Consider the following 22,164-nt stretch of genomic DNA (forward strand, 5'->3'; position numbering starts at 1 on the left):
TATCAACTTGCACCCCACGAGTTAAAATCAATAGAAATTTACCAACTCTTACACATTATTATAATTCATAGAGTATTTTAAATACTAAAAACTATTTTCATATAATTTTTTTGGATCTAGCGTACACCTAATGTTGAAGTCTGACACTTCAAGAAAGGTGTAATAATCATCATGATTAATTGATTTTCTTTCTCTTTATGATCGTCTCAGAGAAGCAACCTCAGTTGATTCTTCATGAATTGTTGGTGACACATTCTTTAAAACTTCCCAAACTAATTTCATAAATGATCCATCATGGTGGTATAGACTTAATCAAATAAAGCTCTTAAAGATAAATTGCCCAATTTTTTTTTATTAAACTCTATTTTTTCAAACACATAAAACACAAAAGGAAAAAACATCCAAAATTTCAATGATACATGATAACATACATTTTGTATGTAATATATTAGAATTACCATAATAATAATTTCTTCCTAAATTCACAAGGTCATCATATACAACATTATTACAATATATATAATATCACAAGTGCAAGTCTAGCGACACAGATAAAAATACGAAGATAATTGTGCCCTTTTTTAAAACAAGGTCAAACACAATGCATCTCAAATTCACAACTTCGTCACTTTTTTTTTATTCCTTTTTATTCTCCCTCTATTTTGTAATTTTATTGTATTTGGATCCTTCTTTTGTACACTATAAATTATTGAGATAATTGGGACTCTGCATATCATTCTAACAAATTTGTGATTATGATCATACTATGTGCTTAACACATAGTTGTACTTCGTACTCAAAATTTATGAAACAAAGAGGAAGTTGAAATAAGAAAAAAATGAAGTGTTACTTGATCACTTAGGTTTGATTCCTATTTTGTGGTAGAGATTAGGGATAGAAACAGGTCAGGCCGCCTAACAGTGCCTGTGGCTTGACCTAACATTTTTAATAAACAAATTAAGTTCGGGCTTTTTTTAAAGCCTGTTTAAATAAATAAGTCAGGTCTGAGCTGTTTATAAAGCATGTTAAGTTTGACAGGTCGGCCTGTATAAATATATATATATATATATATATATATATATAATTTTAAAATAGAGCTATCAAAATATATTTAAATAATAAAGCTATTTAATAGTATATTTTTTATATTCTTAATTCTGTTATTATTAAATTAATATATTATGTTATAATTTTATTTATTTATAATTATAATAAATAGAAATTATATTCTATTAAAAATTAAAAATACTTATAAATGATTATATTTTTTAAATAATAAATTTATTTAATAATAAATTATTACATTTAAACAATTTAAAAAATAGTTAAGTCTTTGAACAAGAATAAGACGTAATCAAAACTAAACGAAATAAAATTTAAAAATAAAATAATAAAATTATATTAACATATTTTTTATACTCTTATTTTTATTATTATTAATTTAATTATTTAATTATTATATTAATATATTATGTTATAATTCTTTTTATTTATAATAAATAGAAATTGCTTAAATCTGAATTATATTTTATTTGAAAGTAAAAATTTATTAAGAAAGTGATAAAAAAATAAAATAAAAAACTTATTATAATATATATTAATATATATATATATATAATTAGACCATGTAGCAAATAATATAAATAATATAATTATAAATAAATTATATAATAATATATATTTTTGTAACGTGCACATGTTTTAATTAAATTATTATTAATTCATTAATTTATATGTAATATATAAGTATATGTTTTAATTTATTGTACCAGTAATATTTTCTATATTACATTAATATTATAATATAGTTAATTTTACATTTATTTGTTAATTTAAAATAACAAATTAATGAAACAAATAAAATTAAATATTTTGTAATTATTTTTTTAATTTAATAGTTATTATTATTTTCATTTTATATATATATATATATATATATAGTACATTAAGTTTAAATTTTTATATTAAGTTTTATCACATATTTTTTAATTAAGATAAAAATTTAGAAATATAAACTATTTTAATTTAAATATAAATTTTAATAATTCTTCCTATGCTCATATGTTATTTTTCTGCATCTATAAATTTTATAATATAAGTATTTATCATATACAATTTTTATAATGACGATATTTATTTACTTTTTAAAATATAATAATTTTTTTAGCTGATTCAATAAATTTTGTAAGTGTTATTTTTTGTAATTATTTTTTTAATTTAATAGTTATTATTATTGTCATTATATATATATATATATATATATATTGCATTAGGTTTAAATTTATTTTTTTAAAACATAATAATTTTTTTTAATTAATTCAACAAACTGTGTGAATGTTTTTTTTTTTTTATCAATTTTATGTATTTACTATAACTTTATTTGTTGAATATAAGACGTCTTTAAATAAACAAAATATGTTTCTAAAATAAAACTAAAATTTTTACTATTTATATAATTTTAAAAAATAAATTAAAAAAAATATAAATATAAATTTTATTAATATAAAATATTTATAATTAATACTTAAATAATATTTTAAAAGTTATTTATAAAATTATATAAATATTATTATAATTATTTAATAATTATTAAGAACGTAAATAGAAATTAAAAAAGTATATAAACTAATTTGATAATAAAATATTTATATTTTTATTAATTTTTTTTATAACAGGCTTTGTTAACAGGTTTTAGGTCAGGTCAAGCCACTTAAACAAGTCAGGTCAGGCCTAAAATAAAGCCTTTAACAAGTAACAGGCTAAATTCAGGCCTAATAATTATATTACAGGCCAGGCTTGTTTAGAGTAAAGTCTAGCCTGACTTATATGTTTCTATGTTAGTAGAGATTCAGCAAATAAAAGGGGTTCTTTCAAATCAGTTTTACAATGTACTTCTTTAGAAGTTTCCTTCATCAATATTTTTACTTCCTCTGAGGGATTAACCATCGATTTTGTGACAGTCTCCACTTTCATTACAACTTCCTCAGCTTTACCCCAAAGCACAACGTACAAGCCAATGATCACTCCAATTGCGCCTGTCAAGCTAACCCATATCAAATGAAAGTATCATGTTAGAATACTACACACTCTTTTAACATTTTTTTCTTGATATATTTTTTATTATTAGTTAAAATTTATTAAAATTACAAAATTTACGTGAGTTTTACTTTTTTTTTCTTTCCTAAATTAATGTTTCTCATTCATACTAAAGTATTTTGCTAGCATTTTTAATTTTTCTAATTATTCTTTTTTTATATCAAATTTTTATATTTTTATTTTTATCCCTACTATCAAGCTGTGGATAAATAATATATTGTTAATTTTACTAACAAATGTTTAGTTAATTAAATTTTGTCATGTATATCAACTCATTATATGTATTGAAAAAATTCATACATACAATACACATTTAAAGTTTTTATCATTGAATCATGTAAATGATTATTTTCATATTAATTTTCTTATGTATTCAACAGCATATATTAAGAAGTTTAAATTATCATAAAAAAGCATGTATTAAATATTTTTTTATAATTTTAAGATAATAAATAATTTTATTTGAAAAAAATAATTTATTTTTAACTTTTTATATGTGCCTTTCAACACATTAAAAATAGGTTGTTTTCATATTTGTAATATATATGATAAGTTTACACCCATGATAAAACTTATATAGTTGGACATCTATTTGTCCAATTAGAATTATCTAACGACAAGTTAATAATTATATAGACCAAACAATAAAAGTTTAAAATAGTTAAAAATAAAAATAAATTTTCTAAACACTAAAACTAAAACTTTTCATACTTATTAAAACTTAAAAAATATATTTAAGCCATATTAATTTTTTGATATTCAGATTAATTACGTGCTCACGCGGGTCATTTAATCAACATTAAAATACCTTCCAATGTAGATTTGCTCATGAAGTAACAAAGCAGCCAATATTGTGACAATCACTGTGGAAAGAGGATTGAACATCGAACAGAAGAGAGGACCTCTCCTTGAAATGCACCATGCTTGCAGAAAATACGCTGCTGATGATCCCATTACCCCCTGCATGCATTCATTACATTAATTGTAGATTATTATATTAAAAAAAATCTTTGATTTATGTAATCAATGATATAAAAATATATCTGTGATGTATTTTTATTTATTAAGAGTATAAAAAATTTTACAGCAAAAATATACCCAAATTAAACTCATACTATACTGCATTTAGAAAGATGGTGTAAAATTGAAGAAATGAATAAAAAAAGTATCTTTAATTCTCTCTTCTATTTTTTTTTTTTAAAGATAAAGTGATAATTTTTCTATTAGCGAGACAGAAATGGTGACACAAACATGTGATTTGTGTTCACTATTAATGCATTTACAAGTGTTGTATGTTTCATGGGAAATAGATAATCCACATACTGAAGTTAAAGCGCAACCAAGTTCAAGTAGAGAATTAATCTTCCAAGCATTTAGGTCTGGCTCCAGTAATAGTGCCACTACTGCTGATTCTAATGTTCCCATAAAACACATCCAAGCTGAAAAAGATAAGTGATGTGGGTGGCTTTCAGTGGCTGGAACCTGAATAACACAGATAAAAGGAGATTACATGAAAAATAAACGCTACTGAATTCATGTTTCTCTTCAATCATTGACCTTACATTGCATAAAGTTAAAAAAATTGAAATTATTGATTACAAAATTGTCAGTTGAGATTATGATTAATTACAGATGTGTAACAAATTATATAATTATTTAAAGATCAAATTAATCTATAGGCTGGTGTAGGTTCTTAAACTATTTAGGAGTTTTTAAATATGTTCTTATACTTGAAGATTTTGTAAGTAGATTCATGGTGTAAGTAGATTCATGGTTATGTGTATGTTAGGACTCATAAGTACACAAACATACTAAAGTACCCATTAGTTCTTGATCTATTTAAAAGTTTAAAACATATTTATAAAATTTAAAATATAAATACTTATTTAAAAATTCTCAAATAATTAAAAACTAATATATTAATTTAACCTTGTTTGAATCTTGACTATAAATTTTTTAATAAATAATCCCTAATTTTACCCTCCAAAGTAAATTTTTCACTTTAGAAAAAAAATAAAAAAAATACCTGTACAATGAGCCAAACTGACCAGGCACAACAACATCCAAAGAGAGTTAGACAACCAAGCAACCAGCTCTCACTTCCTGAAGCCATGATGGATTGTGATGGCAGGTTTTTTACATTTAATAGCTTTGGACCTTTCAAGAAAGCTATGCACATTGCTCCACTCACACACACCATTGTCCCTACTATCTTGGCTAAAGATCTTGAGCTTCGAATATTCACTTTCTCCATTCTAATCAATTTCAGAGGGAAAGAAACATACATTTGAATTTTGATTAACACAACATTCTAAGTCTGTGTGTAAGGATTTGCAAACAATTGTTGACTTGAGCTTTAGCCATTAATTAATTACCCTAAACAAGTTGTCATAACAAATGTGACTGCTGGAACAAAGTTGGCCATTGCACTTGCGATTGAAGCAGAGGTCAGAGATAGACCCTCAGCATATAAGTTTTGACTCAATGCAATGCTGCAACATCATATCAATAGGAGCAACACCAAAGACTAATTAATAATTTCATATCCTTAAAAACTCATTTCACTAAATCTAAAACAATACCACAAATTACACATGTCAAAGAACAAAATATATATATATATATATATATATATATATATATATATATAGAGGATCCATTGACACCATGCCTAAGATTAAAAAACTTACATTAAATACTAATAACACAAATCAAATAATTTAACGGTTAAAAAATTATCTTTTTTTACTTTTTATTACATATTTTTAGGTAACTTTTCAACCCTATCACACACACATATATAGGAGCACTTTAAGTGAGAGAAATTTATTATTATGAGAAGTGAGAAGAATTAATAATAATTATTGAATCAAATAAAGAGTTTAGATTTGATGTTTCTACTCTACTATCAACTTTTTTCTTTCTCTTTCCGATTAATTCTCTTCTTTCACTTATCATCTCTTATAATAACTAACTATTCTCACTTGAAATGCTCCATATATATATATATATATATATATATATATATATATATATATATATATATAATTTTGGATCATATACATACAAATATTTAAAATATGTAAAATTAGAGAAACAAACCCAATTAGTGCGGTGAAGAATATCAAGGAAAAGCTTCTTAAATTTAAGGAATATGAGGCAGAATTTTTCCTGTAATGAAAGGGTAAGAAAATAATTAGCATAGCATGAGAGGGATTAGCAGAATGAGAAAGAAATAGAGAGAGGGAGATAATGGTGAGTACCCTTGGAAATAAGCAATGGGAGCAATCACAGTTGTTGCAAAAGCATGGCGATACACTATGAACACCCTGGGGCTCATTCCCTGTAAGAGAACAGTTTTTACGACAAGACTATTACCTGCATAAAGAAACTGTACCAACAACATAGCCATTGTTGGCAGGTAGTAATCTAATCCTCTCATCTTAGCTTGCCAAAAGAAAATGCTAATGAAAATGGGAAATTGTGCATTATGTTTTCATGATGAGTTTATATCAGCAACTTGTACTTATTATCATTATGAATCAGATGGTGGTTGGGAATTCTTTGCCCTGTTATCTATCACTTGCATGCATTAAAATGAGGCTAAGGTGGTTGTTGTTGTGCCCCACCTAGTAACTCTAATCCTTTGTTTTTGGATTGATGAAGTGAAAAACGTAAGTAGAAAAAATTTTAAAAATTTAGAAATAAAATATTTTTTTTATTTGAATAGAAAAAATAAAAAAATATATATTTTACATATTTAGATGAATTAAAAAATAAAAATTAGATAATTTATATTAAAATATTTTTATATAATAAAAAAATTCAAAATTGTTAATATAATATTTTTATAATAGTTATAGTTTTTATATTATTTAAAATTTATTTACTGTAAAATATAGACCATAATTTACAAAGTTTCAAAATATAAGAAAAACATGCTTTCATTCACTTTTTTTATACAAAAATCAACTAAGTGTAAAACAACATAACATTTTTCTCATGTTATTTCCACCGCTTGGTTCTTACATTATTTGTGTTTTGAGTAATAAATACAATTTTGAAAGAAAATTAGGTATAATCAAATAAGGTATATCCTCTCTGAAAATAAAAGAAAAACAAAACAATGTATAACAAAAAATAATGTTCAAGAAATATTTATTTATCTATTGCAAGTATACAAACTTATTTTTTTAGAGGAAAAAAAAGAAATAAATCAAAAAATTATTATCTTAAATATAAGACTCTCCTAATATCAAAGAAGCAATTTCAATTTCAGCTATGAAGATTTAATCTTTAAAATTATAAAATAAATTTATTTAAATTAAATTAAAGTAGAAGTGTTTTTTTCAATGAGTATTACATTAAAAATTAAAGATTTAAAAAAGAGTGATTTGTTGTGTTTGGAGTTTGGGTATCTCCGTTTGGTTTAATTAGCAGCTGCAGTCTGCAGATAACAAATTGAAGTTCTATTTATGGCAAAACAATCTTAATTCTTAGGTACGCTGTCATTTCATATAATTAATATTGCCTGCCACAATCTTCAATAAATTTTCATTTTATTTTTATATGTATAAAACTTTTTAATTATTAAATAAAGAAATCAACAATATTTTATATTTTCAAGATAATAAATATATGTTCTTTTACTTAACACTTATTTTATAAAATAGTAAAAGATTATTAAAAGAATATGACAAAGGATATAGCGAAAAGAATTTTCTAATTTCCTTTTTCAAGGATGTTTAAACGCCGTGGGCAAAAATACTTAATATTTAAATACTATTTTGTTGTTATTTGTTTGTTAAGGAAGAAAAATATAAATTATAAAATTTAAGTATTTTGTCAAAATTATTTAAATTTTTTTATATATTTATTATTTATTTTATTATAATATTATATTGCTTTAAAATTAATCAATTGGTATAAATATTTTATTTGTAAATAAAACTAATAAATAATGAAATTTATGAACAAGCTTCTATTCTTATGTACTTTGTAAGTACTGTAGTTACTTCTAGATTTGCAAAGAACAACATAGTTGTTATGAATAAATATCAAGTTTTCTGGTTAACCTAGTTTTATAAAATTAAATCTAGCGATCATCCTAAATTTTTAATAACAGTTTTAGTTTCGTTAGTTTAGTTTATGGATGAATTTTAGCTTTAAGTTTTACATTTAATCCTCTTAAACTCTCAATAATTAACAAAAATATAATAATATATATAGTACTTATATTAAAATTATAAATAGCATGCATAGTAAGTAACGTAAAATAAAATTTACTTTTTAAAAAATTTAAACAATTGAAAAATTATAAAGACTAAATATAATTAATTAAAACTAAAGAAACTAAAATCATGTTTAAGTTAAATTACATGAACTAAAAATGCAATTAATTAAGGTTAAACATAAAGAATTACCTTATATTATTTGAACAATTCAATAAATAGTAATGCTTTTAATATCCCCTCAATAAATTGATGAGTTTGTGACACTGAATTTACGTAAACTCTCGAGTTTTAACGTCCTAATTATCGATATGAATTGTTCAAGAGCTGTTATTCCTTTTTTCCAAGGAAAACTAAAGTTGTTTCACAATCTACAGCTGGAACAAGCTGCATACTATTGTGGTAAACAACTACAAAAACTTGAACATTGTCCTGCAAAATATCAAATTCAATGGTGTATATGTAGTTGTCCTAGGGAAACTATAAAAACGCTTCACGACTTTTTGTAGGAAGCTCTAGATCAGGTTCCACTTCACTCAGAGGTAAGAAGTACTGATCCACCATATCTTGAGACACCTTTTCCAAGGTTGGAGGATACCACTGCATATAGTTGATTCACAATTGAGTGAAATTTGGATTTCAAATCCAGATTTATGACATGAAGAGGAAGAAAATCATTGACAACATTTGTTCACAATGAAGAAATTGCAATCATTGACAGATGACATATTGGCTATATGGAAAAATTACGATTTCGATAAAATAATGCAAATAATCAGTACCTTTGGAGTTAAGTCCTTGTCCACCACGCGTGCCCTCACTCCCTAAAATGAATTCAAATCAACTCATGTTAAGAAAGAATAAGTTTCTTTCTGTTTCCTAGAATTTACAATACTTATACCTCACAGAAGTCCCCAGATATATGCTTAGATATTGCTTGTAAAGTCATACGGTACTCACGCATAAGGCACTGATCAAGGGTCTGAAATCTACCCTCTCGTATCTACACCAATTGGACGAATTACATTGTAAAGGCAAATTTTTATAAGAGGAAAGAAATCAGACATGCAAAAGGAACTCACAGATCTTAAGGACACCTTCAAGCTCAATGGAGAAGCTTCTTTTAGCCTATCTAGGGTAGAAATACACCAAGCATCATTTGTTTTACTTGCCGCATTTTCCTAGTAGATATTTAAGAATAATAAGATAAAAGAAAAGATAAAATGTTAACCAGCATCCATTATTTCACTAGCTGCATCTTTGCGGAGGAAATTTAAGAATAATAAGAGAAAAGATAAGGGCCGGCTTGTTTTAGAAAGAAAAAAAAATTTCCCGTTTTCATTAAGTTTCCTGTACAAAATTTTCAAAACAAGAAACAAAATAAAAGCATGACTTTTTTGTGACCAAAAAAGAAACAGATAATATTTTTTAAAACCAAATAACTCATAAAATAGTTGCTGAAGAGTCAAGCCACCACATGCAAAAGAAAGGACAAGCAAAGACATGCCAATATATATTTTCCAACTGCCATCAATGTATAGACAAGAAAACAGTTAATAGGTACAAATAAACTTACTCAGAGCGCATTTATTTTATCCCTTTAAATAAAAAATAGGACATGAAGAAGAAAGAGAAAAAGAGGTTGCTTCCTCTTACCAAAAACTAGAAATAGATTTTGCATATCTTGTCAAAACAAGATGATAATCATGTATTGAAAGATAAAATTAAAAATAATGTAAAATAGTAAGTGTCGAAGTTTAGTTATTTCGGATCGATTCTATATAATGATTAAAAAATTAATAAAAATATTACTCATAATACAAACTAGGTTATTAAAGTAAAAAGGCATCAAAAGTAATTTGTCATCATAAAGTATCTATTAAGTTAAAAGAAAAATTTTGTCATATTATTGTACAATTAATTATCCTACATGATAATAAATATTGAACTTTAAAAGAATAATATAAGAAAAAAATAAGTGTAGCAGAAATGAGAACGTTAAGATAGATAAATAGTTACATAAGAAAAGACATAATAAAAAATAATTATATACCAAAAATATTATAGTAATATCTATAATAAAAAAAACTTATTAAAATAGTTGAACACGTGCCAAAAATGAAGAGTAAATGACACGACTTTTACTCCGATAAAAAGGAATAAAGAATAACTCATAACAACTTTAAAAGAGATCTACTGACAAGGTTTAGTTGTCAAAGCCCACAAGTCATGTTCTCACTTCCCAAATGACATTAATATTGTGTTGGAAAACAGTTCGTAATTTAATGTCATTAGGTTGGGCCTATCTTTCTTGTACTATCGTAGTATAAATATAAAGATAGTAACCAATTTACAACTAAGAGCCTTTAGTGAAGACGTTAACTGGCTAGCGATACCAAACTTATCTGTAAACGAAAATACAACATTCATGCCCTTCTATCTGTATCTAACCTCAAAACCTCTACTAATTAGACTCTAACAAAGATCAGGAAACAAATGTGCAATAAGATGCAATAATTAGACTCTTCTTTTGAGTTAACTCTTGGGGAAGAGTTAGGTCCTATCCATTTTTAATATGACATATAAGACCACTTAGAGATGTCCAGTCCTACATATTTTATATTTCAAATATTTAGTTCAAGGGGGAAAATAGGACAAGCTACTCATTGAGGCATTAATATGATCTAGCCTACATTAGGCTTAGGCCAAAGGATACTTATTTATTAAATAGATTACTCGAATAATAAATAACTTCCATTAAATATGTTGCAGAATTTTAAATAAAATTCCATGTGTCACATTTGAATGAAGAACTTGATGGCAAGGATGTAAGAAACCTGAGCTAAGTTTTGTTATTATTACTACTATTATTAATGTAATCTTTTGATATTATATATTCATTTTATTTTAAGACTTCAATCCACTGATTTACATATCAATTTAGGCCTACTATCTTATTGAAAGGTACGTTGCTTTACCTATTCGGAATATATTGCAAAGTAAGATTTAGGTTTAAATGGTATTTTTGTTCCTATACTTGACTCACATTTGTAAGTTCTTCCCTATATGTAAAAAATTTGTAAATCAGTCTCTGTACATACATTTATTCTCGATTCAATCCTTACCATTAAGTTTAAATTAAACAGTGCTAAACAAGCAAAGGACTAAATCGAGAATAAATGTATATATGCAGACTGATTTACAAATTTGTTACATGGAAAGACTAACTTACAAATATTAGTCAAGTATAAGGATGAATATACAAAACCATGACAATATTATTTTCCTTCCCCAGCTCTTGTGTTTCTCCACTTCTCACTAAATTCCTTTCTCTTCTCAACCACTTCACCATTCTCACCCACAACCACACTTACACCCACACCTCCCCTTTGCTTCCCCCTTCAATTCTAACCCAATCTGTCCCAACAAATGGCTCCAACCCATACCCATACCCATACCCTCCTCTTCTCTACTCAACCATTTAACCACACTCACTCTCACCCACATCCACATCTTCCCTTTTGTCTCCACTTCTAATTCTAACCCGATTTGAGCTAACAAATGGCTCCGACCCATTCCCAAATCCTGATTCCTCATCAAAACCCTCTCTATCCTTGAACGTGCTCTCATTGGAGCTGCGGCGACAGAATTGCCGATGCATTCACCTGTGCATGTCTTCACCCCTCAACACTATCAAAACCAAGATGCAAATCAAAGGGGCCTCACAAATTTATAAAAACAGCCTTGACTCTACCATAATTTAACGTTATTTAGTTTGAACTTAATTGCAGGACTAAATTGAAAATAAATATATGTATAGGGACTGATTTACAAATTTCTTACATGTGTGAACTAACTTACAAATATAAGTCAATCATAGGAATAAAAATATCATTTAAACCTAAGATTTAAAAAAGACTTGCAGACTAGGCCATACATTTTAAAAAGGCCAGCCAAACCTTAAAAAATGACGCATATCAGGTAAAGAGGCCAAGCTCAAGCATTAAATTCAAGACTTGGGCCAGATTCAGCCTTTATGAAGTCTAACTCAGCTAACCCTATTTCCACCCCAATGTCCAAGGCTTGCAGGAGGTCTGTTAAGATGTCCACAATTGATTAAAAATTAGCTAAAATACTCCTGATAAAGTTTGGGCAATTCTCTTCCATAGATTAACTTTTAGGGTGAGCTAGGCTCACTTCATTTTTTAATATAGGAAACAAATCATTGGAATTTATGAAACGTTTTTTTAATTATAAATGAACATCAGAAATGAAACCTAAAAGAAACATTTTCTTAAACCAAAACAGGCCTTTAATAATTTAATTCCGATTTTAAATTTTAAAGACTGTAAAGAAAGATACAAAATCTCACCAAAGCATCAACAATTTCTTCAACTGTGTCATGGCAAAAGCATTTATTTAGAGTTTCAATCCTGAAGGAAAGAAAATAGAAACAAGGGTTATCATATGTTGTGTGTCAAAATATGAGACAAAGAAGCAAAAGAGAGCATCTTGAGAACTTAGGCCCTACTTGACTCTGTTCTTTTCTTTTTTTAAAAAAAATTGTTTTAGAGAAGTGTTTTGCAAAACAAAAAATTAAAAAACTTGTTTGAGCATAATATATTTACAGTTTGAACAAAAGTGGTAAGAGAAAAATATAGAGTCAAGTTCTTCATTTTTTTAACCTATTTGTGAAACAAGAATAAGAAAACATTATAAAGTTGTTCTGATTTTTTGTTTTAAAAACAATTTTCTATCTTAAAATTTTTTTAAAACAATTGTCAAAAGAACATCATTAAATATATATATATATATATATTTTTTTTAAATTAGAAACTGTTTTTAAAAACAAATATCAAACAAGGCCTTGCTTTTTAGTTTCATATTTTGTTCTGTTTTTTACAGAGTTGGATCTCACATAATTTCTCAGTTATTTGCATTATTTCTTCTTTATCCTAAAAATAATGATGATGATAATAAAGACTACCCTTGGAGAAAATGTGAGACAAGTCAAACCTTTGTAGCACACTATTGTTATCTGGGTGTACAGGGTCACCATACTGTTCTAAAGTGGTTTCAATGACGGATGGATCATCAGTTACCAATTTTCCCAGCTGTTCTTCAATTAATGGAAGCCTCTATAGGACAAGACAAACAATGATTTTGAATGTTATAGTCTGAAAAATCTATTCAGATTGAAATAAAACAAGTAAGCAGGGTTTAACAGAACAAAACTGCACATAGTGTATAGTGTGTAGCAAGCCCACAGGTAACCATCTCTACTCCATTGAGCTTTTCCCCTGTTAGAGCCAAGTATTCTCCTGCATACAATAACAAACGTGAATTTCATTCAACCATTTTTGTTAGTGAGAGAAGGATTAACCAATTAACAATTCCTTCATCAATTGATTATCTGTTCTGTAAATACTTGATGCAATAAAGAAGGCTACACATAACATTGGTGTATGACATAATATCATCATCAACGGGAGTAAGAAATAAGAATAACAGTTGTGCTGCAGAAAATCAATATTCACATTTAATTTCATGTATCACTAAGGACTAGGAGTCTATGATTTGTTCCATCATGAATTTGTAAAAATAAGAAAAGGAGAGACTCAATTTGAAAGATGGACCAAGTTATTGCATGATAGACATCCTCCAATAACTAGAGTCTATAGTAGGAGGAATTGAATTAGGGCAACAAAGGCCTCAATATGCAGTTACATAATAATAGAATCTGTTATATAGTTATTATGAATATGAGGGGGGAAAACAGTAACAGAATAATAGAATCTGCTATTAATTACTTATAAATAGGGCTGGAAACCAGAGAGAAAAGAGGAGGAAAATCAGAACTGTGTAGGGACTAGGGAGAGACCTGGATTTGTCAAATATCCAGGAAATCAATTACATTCTTCCTATTCTTGGTGTTGCACCACACTGGGGCAGGATCAAGTTCAGGGTTTTTCAATAATAATACACTCTTTCATTCATATTCTGATTCAGTTTCTATCATTGCACAACTACAATTCCAAGCTGGCTTAAGTACCAATCAAGATTCCACCATAACTAAACTAACACCATCCTTAAGCCGTTCTCTAGTCACCTGTGATTATAGCCAAATTCTTTATACGAAAAGTATTACGGTCAAGATAATTACAACTGTGGAAGGATTGGGTATCATCAAGAGCAGAAAGAAGTAAAACAAACAAAACAATATAGGAAACTAGGAATGTAGCAACGACATCCAATCCCTTTGCATATCAGAGAAGGCTAAAACATAGTTAGCCCTTGGGGAAAAAACAAAAGAGACACTAAAGCATACCCTGTCCCAAAGCAAATTTAAGACCAATGAGACAACTCCAAATATGCATGCAGTTTGCTCCAGACAAATGCACCAAAGAATGGGAAAGGAAGCACAATGCCGTGGAATTTTTCCTGTCTAGCCAAACCTTCAAGCAGAACTATAAAACTGCTTGAGTAGTGGTGTCAGGTGCGCATGCAGTGCAGTATAAAATAAAGCCTGCCTGGCAATGCAGAAATGCTCTGCAACATTTTGAAATTTGATTTGCACGTGATACACAATTCCAAATAAGTTGGGCAGAAGGATTTTTTTATGGCTATGCGATTGAATGAATGATTCAAAAGGGATTTATAGGAGAGCAAGCCAGAAGAATCCAGATAAAGACTTGCAGAAAAGTGATAGACTTGAGTGAAAGGAATTGTAACTCAGTTCAATACCACTGAAATTTCTACTATGAACTAAAGTAGCAATCCAAATTTAAATGAGCTTTTGAAGCCAATGACTACCTGTTAGGGCTACGGTTAAGGATATGGGCTCAAAGAAAGAAGAAATGTATAGGCAAAGAGGGTGACGTGGCAGAGAGGGAATAAGTGGCTAAGGGGGGAGTCCATTATAGTAGTGGGGTTGGTGTGTAAGAGGGTATATTGTCTGAAAATTAAGAAATTAGCTATGGAGGGACGGCATTAGCTCACTGTAGGAGCATAGCTCTGGGCAATAGTACTCATTCTACTGATCTTTTCCTTTTTATATCAAGTAATATCAGCTTTCTTTTCCTCTTTTCCTTGTTTATTTTTACTGGTTTGCATCACTACCACTGATCACCATTACTGGCCCTAATTACTGTTTGCAATGGCAAAAGGCAGCAATCTGTGATGAAGTAACTGTTACAATTACAAAGTGCAAATCTTTGTACAACTAATGTAATTATATTTCCCACAAATTCTGATTGTAGCAAAATTATACCAAGTCTGTTTATAAAAAAGAAGTTTTTCAAAGAGGAGCTTAACTTTGACCAAGAAACACAAATTGTTTCAAACAAACACATTCTAACAATTAAGGCACATCTAATTGTTTAGAAAGTGCATAATACCAGGAAAAAAGTACAACATTAAAGGCCCATTTGTCTAAGCTTTCATAAAAGGTGATTTTAAGAATGTATCAAAAAATGATTTAAGCTTTAGAGATTTTATGAAAAGTAGAAGTATTTTGTTCATTTAAAATTATAAAAAACATTTTTGTTTTAGATAATTTCAACTTTTGAAAGCTGTTCAAAACAACTTCTCAAAAAGAATTAGAAATCTGACTTTTTTCAGATTCTGATTTTTTTCTAAAGCTTAAACAAACACACTAAACGTTTTTAAAAGTGATTTTTTCATGAAAAAAGGTTGAAACAAACAGGCTTATATATCTTCAGGATTATCTAAGTAAAATAAATTAAATAGAATCTCCCTGGTTAGTCCCTATCCATGTGGAGTAATTTTCATAAACTTAAAGCAGAAGATGAGGCATGTACAGAAATAATTATACCTAAGTGACCAGGTAAATGTGAAAGGTAAAAGGATGCTGCAGCATCAGGGTGGAATCCAATATGAACTTCAGGAGTAGCAAAAATCTGCAAAATTGGGGATAAGTTGAAAAGAAGCTTAGCCTATGCAACCAACTGCTGCTTTACACATCTTATCCAAAATGAAAACAAACTTGTAGAAGTTTAAAATTATCACATGTGATGTGTATAGGGTACATACTACATAGCAAATACATTCTGTGAAGACATCCCAAAATCCAAATATGTAAACTACAGTTTCCCAAATTCCTAATAGTCAACCTAATTCCCAAATCACAAATCCCATGTTCCAAATAACTAGTCCATCAATGGTCAAGAATGAGAACAAAGCAGGGTTTAGCAAGGGTTCTATCATGTACATATTCATAAAAGTTTACAGATTACACACAGTTTTGTCTGTTGCAACCCGGAAAGTCCCTGGGATTGAAATTCCTGCCCCACCACCCATGGTAATGCCATTCAGAAGAGCCACCTGCATGAAGTTCATTACTGCATAACTTCTGTTTAATAGTAACAAGCAATTAAACAAGAAAATTGGTTTTAAGTTATCTAACACTTTGCTTCCAGCCAGTGTGATGAATGGGATAATACCATCTCAGTAATATTTTATTTTACAAAATACACATGTAAATGAAATGTTTTATCAAATAATTTTGTTGATAAATTATATAATAGAATAGTGGATAATGATCTTTTATGTCAGAATATCAAGCTAGATATTAAAAGGAAATATTAAATAAATATGTAATTTAATTTGTTGACCAATTAATTTAACCACCTTTCCCATAAAGATGTAAAATACTAAAATTACAATATATTATAGTACTATTCCATTTAATTGTATGTCACTAAAGTATAATACTAAAAAGTGTTTGAATTTACATAAAAGTTGAAGTATAATCAATGTGCAAGTTGTTAATTTAAATTTGCTACACAATTTATGATAAGTATAAATTATTATTCATAAGAAACAGCAGTACGAGTATTTTAGACTTATGTCTAAAAAAGAGAGTAAAAACGACTTATCAGCCTGCAAATGCTGTACTCACATTTGGCTTCAAATATGTACCTATCAGGTATATAAAACTATATATTGTTCTAAAAAATTCTTTACAGGCTTCCATGTTCCCTGCATAAATAGAAAGAAAAAAATCAAAATAACTGCATAAAAACAGACAAAAAATTAAAGCAATTAAAATATATTAGAAAAAGACACATTTAAAACAGAAGGCAGAAAATAACTAAAACCAAATTGGATGAAAAATATCAAACCAAAAGTATGGATGCAACCTAAAGTTTCTTTTAAGCTTCCCTAGGCAGCAAAAATACCAAATATGTTGAAGAGAATATGAGGGGTATTTTCTAGTTTGGAAAGGTACAAAGTAAAGAAGCGAACACAAGATTTAGAAGAATGAGAGGATGCCATTGAACTAATCAATGAATTGTTGCTTTTAGCATTTCATTCTTTTAATTCAGAAGTCAACACACTGTAACTTCTGTTAACTGATTAGTTCAGCTTATTTTGTAGAAATAATAGTTTCTTTGTCAGCTTCCTGAAAAAGCTTTTGAAAAGAAAAAGAATTATTTCCCAACGATAATTGTTTGCTTGCCAAACATGCACATGCAAGACCGTTCCACAGCCTCCACCTATTAGCTTAAGCTCTTAGTATCTGCATTTGATTTAAGGATGTTGACAATATTCTATCTTATTTTACAAGGATATTTTATCACAAAACTATGACAATGGAATACGATTTCGGGGCAGAACTTCAACATCCAGATCTTAATAAAAAAATCTTTAAATTTTACCTTTGTCTATCAAATGGTAAAGGGCAACAATATCTCCGCCAGCTGCAAATGCCCGGCCACTGCCCTTCAGAAAATTTAAAATACTGTGTAAGTTTCTTGTCATTAGAAAAGGGCAAAAAGATAATAGAAAATATATATTACCTTCACCATCACAAAACCAATATCAGGGTTGTCTTCCCAACTCCTATAAAGTTTATGCAGTCTAACCGCCTGAGAAACCAAAAAGTATAACCCAAAATCATGTTACTCCTAAGGTAGTGTGAAATCACAACAAAATCATCTAAAGGCAATGCTAGTAGCAAGCAGCAACACTCTCTACTATTGAGTAAAATCTCACATTGACCCAACTAAATTACTCAAACCTCACCCAATAACAAAGAGAGTGCGGTTAGCATTTGTTATAATATAATAAAAGATGTTGATATGAGTGATTAAAAGTTTAAAACCTTAAGACCTCGAGTAAATATTGGAATCATCGAATTAAAGCTATATTAGCACCCAAATGAGTATATTACCCTTTTTTGTTCTTCACATATGAAAAAGACAAATATTAGGAATTGATTTGTCATGTTTAATCACACAAGCATATTAACAAAACAGATTATAAAATTTCTTCCATCAATTACTATCACCAGTCACAAACACAAGGGGAAACTGAAATAAATAGCAGAACGTGCAAAAAAAAAATAGAAAAATAATGAAAAATAATATTAATAATTAATTCAAAGAAATGAGGAAAGGAATGTAACCATAGAGGTGTTGAGAGCATTAAGAGCAGAGGGTCTATTGAGAATTGCCATTCTGGAGGAACCACTTCCTTCGACCAAAACCTGCGAAATTGTGATTTGTGAAAAACACAGATTCGATGATGATAATAATAATAATAATAATAATAACAGTAGTGAGAACAGTGTTACCTGACTGTGATCGTGGTTATCGAGAATGACATGTTGAGAAGCAGAGAGGTTTCTGTGTGCGTTAAGGCTGAGCCTTGCCTTTCTGAGGAACCACCACACTACCCTTTTGCTCTGCATCATCCTTAGTTATTCCTTTCCACCTTTCACTCTCTTTTTTATTCTCTCCATCAATATAATAATCATCAACATATTCAAAATACATCTTATCTGTCGGAATCTTCATTCATTTTTATATTCAACGGTTAACGTGGGTCAATAAAAAATAGAAGAATCGATCAGTAAATAATTCAACTCGATAAACTAGCATTTGATTGGTTATGTTCTTGCTTGACAAAGATTTAGCTGAAGAGGATCAAAATGTCACAATTTATGATTTCCTTTATTGTTACAACAAGTTCGGTCTTATTTTTCAAAAGTAAAAATAGATTTATAAAAAAAATTACATGTTATAAATTTATTTTATTTTTAAAATATTCATAACAGTTAAATTAATATTTTATATGGATAAAGAATGATAGTTTGTTAGTATAAATTTTATAATAATTAAAAATTTAATAAGTAAGGTATTTAAATTTTTTTAAAATTTATTATCATTAAAAATGGTAAAAGTAGTGTTTTGTCATCTAATTTTATTTTTTAATTGTTTTAAATCTATTTTAATTTTTTGAGTTATAAAATATTTTAAATAAGTTATTTTTTATTATAAATTTTTGTCATTTTTTATCACATATATTATGTATTTCGGTGAAATCTTATTTTTCCTGTTGTTTTTGCTTGAATATTTTTTTTTCATTATTTCATCAAGATCTTATTTTTTCTGCTGCTTCTTCTATTTCATCTTTATTTTCATCAAGCTAGAGGTGCATAAATAATTTTTTACACTCCTTTAAAAGTGAGTTAATTTTGAATTTTCTTTTATTTCTACTTCTTATTATAACAAAAAAAAACTAAAGGAGACATTTGATAGCTATTATTGGCAATCAATGAAATCATTTTAAATCCAATTCAAATTATGAAAGAAAGACGAAGAAAAGATAAAACTTATGAACTCACTTGTCAAGTTTTTATGCAACATATATTTACAAATATTTAGAATTTACTTATTCCTAAATTAAAGTGTACAAGTTAGAGAAATTATATAAGAGGAATAACATTAATGAGAAAAATTCACAAAAAAGTGTATAACATTATTCAGCAAAATGAATAAAATTTGTATCAACTAACACTCAGTTATAATGGCATTGCAAATTAGTATAAATTTAAGCAATAAAAATTAATCAACTCTGAATTTCAGTATTGTAACATGCAGTATTACACTTTTAGAAAACTACGCTTAAGGATAAAAGACAATGAATAAATTGAATCAACAACTTTGAAAGATATATCCAATAATCTTAACAAAAGGAGCAATACCCAATTCAAAAATTGTGAAATTGAAAACACCCATATAAACCGCAGTACACATCAATACTCAAAATATATCCACAAATCATTTCACTGTCTCTAAACCCTAAAAGATTGAACAATTACAAATCAAAACACAAAAAAAAAGGAAGAAAAAAGAAAAGCAAAGTAAGAGGTGAAGGAGTATACTAGACTATACTAGACTTTGTATAAACAAACTTGGTTGGTTAATAATTTTAAAGCTAAGTCTGGTTTATTACCTATAATAGAATATAGACTTTTTATTAAGCTGACTATTTTAAAAGTTTGATTGGATTTATTAGTCTTTTTAATGACTTATTTCGTATTGAGATATTCAATAGGTTATTAAACTTTTTTTATAAATAGGCTATTAAATTATTTTAAATAAATATGTTATATTGAGATATTCAATAGATTTCTCTTTTTTAAAAGGCATTTTTTGACTCTAATGAAAAAAATTATTTTTTTTAATTTAAAATTTTATTATTTTAAAATTTCATTCATTTAATATACTATTATATTATAAATTTTAAATAGACCTAATAGGCTTTTTTTTTTAAGTTCAAACTTAACTTATTTAATTAATTAAAATTTTTAAAAAACTTAAATTAAGTCTAGATCAAGTTAGGCTTTAAAAAAGTTAGGTCGTGAATCCTTGTTGGATGGCTTAACTTATTTTTATTCCTAGTTGTAGATCATAGATCTAAGAAAAATAATGAATAATGCTATCACAATACACATGGCAGAAAATAATAAAAATTTTAATAGAATTAGTTTTTTTAATAGAAAAATGATATATTTAAAATATTTTTACAAGTTAAAAGAGTAAAATAAATAAAAAAAAGTTAAAAAAATTAAAACTTATTTTAAAATTAATGGACAAAAACACTAATTTTATTTTTTTTCATAAATAAAAATAATAATAATTTCTTATTTTTTTCATTGTTATCCTAGTACTTTTTTTTATATAATTTACAAAAATAACTTCTTCAAATACTTCTATTATTATTTCTCATAAATATCATAAATGTATCATGCCAAATTTTGAAATTATTTAATAAAAAAAGCTTTATATGTTAAAAGCTAAATAATGAATAAAAATAAAATTATTTTGTAAGATATTATTATTATTATAAAACAACGTTTATATTTTGATGATATCTTTGCAAATCATATATGAGAATGAATGTAAAGCATATTGATTAAATTATATTAATTCGGTAAAATTAATCAAAATTTTATTATTTATAGCTAAATATAATTACCTAATTGAATTAGAGTTGTTTATTTAAATTATATAATTAGTTAAAAAGTGAAAAATAAATTTTATTAAATTTTCTTCAACTTATTTTATATACACGAGAAGAATCAAATCTCGCTGGTATAAGTTACATTAATTAGAAATAAATTATATATTCCCAAAATCCAATTAGTCATGTTATTATTATCTATTTATTTTTTAAAATAAGTTAAATTTTATTTTATGATATTTTAAAATTATTTAAATAGTTAATTATAAAATCTTTGATTAAAATTAGAGACTTATTATAATTATAATTATATATTATTTATTTTTATTACATTTTGAAATTATTTAAATAGTTAATTATAAAATCTTTGATTAAAATTAGAGACTTATTATAATTATAATTATATATTACATTTATTATATACGTTATTTTTTTTTTTGCTAATATTATACGCGACATTTAAAAATAATTATCTTAAATTTAATGTATATAAACAAGGTTTTGAATAATTTTAGATTAGTTTAAAATCTAAACATGATATACGTTACATGTCATGACCCTTTTT

The 22,164-nt window shown here is 26.9% G+C and overlaps 2 protein-coding genes across 3 annotated transcripts; both read right to left on the reverse strand.

Annotated features, from left to right (window-relative positions):
* Nucleotides 1–2,672: 2,672 nt before the first annotated feature.
* Nucleotides 2,673–6,573, reverse strand: LOC113851556 (WAT1-related protein At4g30420-like). The gene is made up of 7 exons (XM_027482069.1): nt 6,360–6,573; nt 6,199–6,267; nt 5,472–5,588; nt 5,123–5,351; nt 4,420–4,578; nt 3,905–4,056; nt 2,673–3,043 (listed from the first exon to the last, which is right to left on the reverse strand). Exons 1-7 carry the CDS (start codon nt 6,536–6,538, stop codon nt 2,833–2,835), a joined length of 1,116 nt encoding a protein of 371 aa, XP_027337870.1. The 5' UTR covers nt 6,539–6,573; the 3' UTR covers nt 2,673–2,832.
* A 2,185-nt stretch (nt 6,574–8,758) lies between these two features.
* Nucleotides 8,759–19,103, reverse strand: LOC113850166 (3-hydroxyisobutyryl-CoA hydrolase-like protein 1, mitochondrial). Of its 2 annotated transcripts, none has more exons than XM_027480570.1 (14): nt 18,925–19,103; nt 18,757–18,837; nt 18,149–18,217; nt 18,008–18,071; nt 17,268–17,327; nt 16,587–16,687; nt 16,162–16,246; nt 13,563–13,648; nt 13,344–13,465; nt 12,700–12,760; nt 9,410–9,508; nt 9,229–9,330; nt 9,110–9,151; nt 8,759–8,927 (listed from the first exon to the last, which is right to left on the reverse strand). In XM_027480570.1, the coding sequence occupies exons 1-14, from the start codon at nt 19,042–19,044 to the stop codon at nt 8,808–8,810; spliced, it is 1,212 nt and encodes a 403-aa protein (XP_027336371.1). In that variant the 5' UTR covers nt 19,045–19,103; the 3' UTR covers nt 8,759–8,807. The 2 variants fall into 2 exon arrangements, with proteins under 2 accessions (XP_027336371.1, XP_027336369.1); XM_027480568.1 differs by having other exon boundaries at nt 16,587–16,670; nt 17,248–17,327.
* Between the last annotated feature and the right edge of the window lie 3,061 nt (nt 19,104–22,164).

Source organism: Abrus precatorius, unplaced genomic scaffold (genome assembly GCF_003935025.1).
Source record: "Abrus precatorius isolate BTA unplaced genomic scaffold, Abrus_2018 Scaffold9, whole genome shotgun sequence".
Classification (NCBI taxonomy): domain Eukaryota; kingdom Viridiplantae; phylum Streptophyta; class Magnoliopsida; order Fabales; family Fabaceae; genus Abrus; species Abrus precatorius.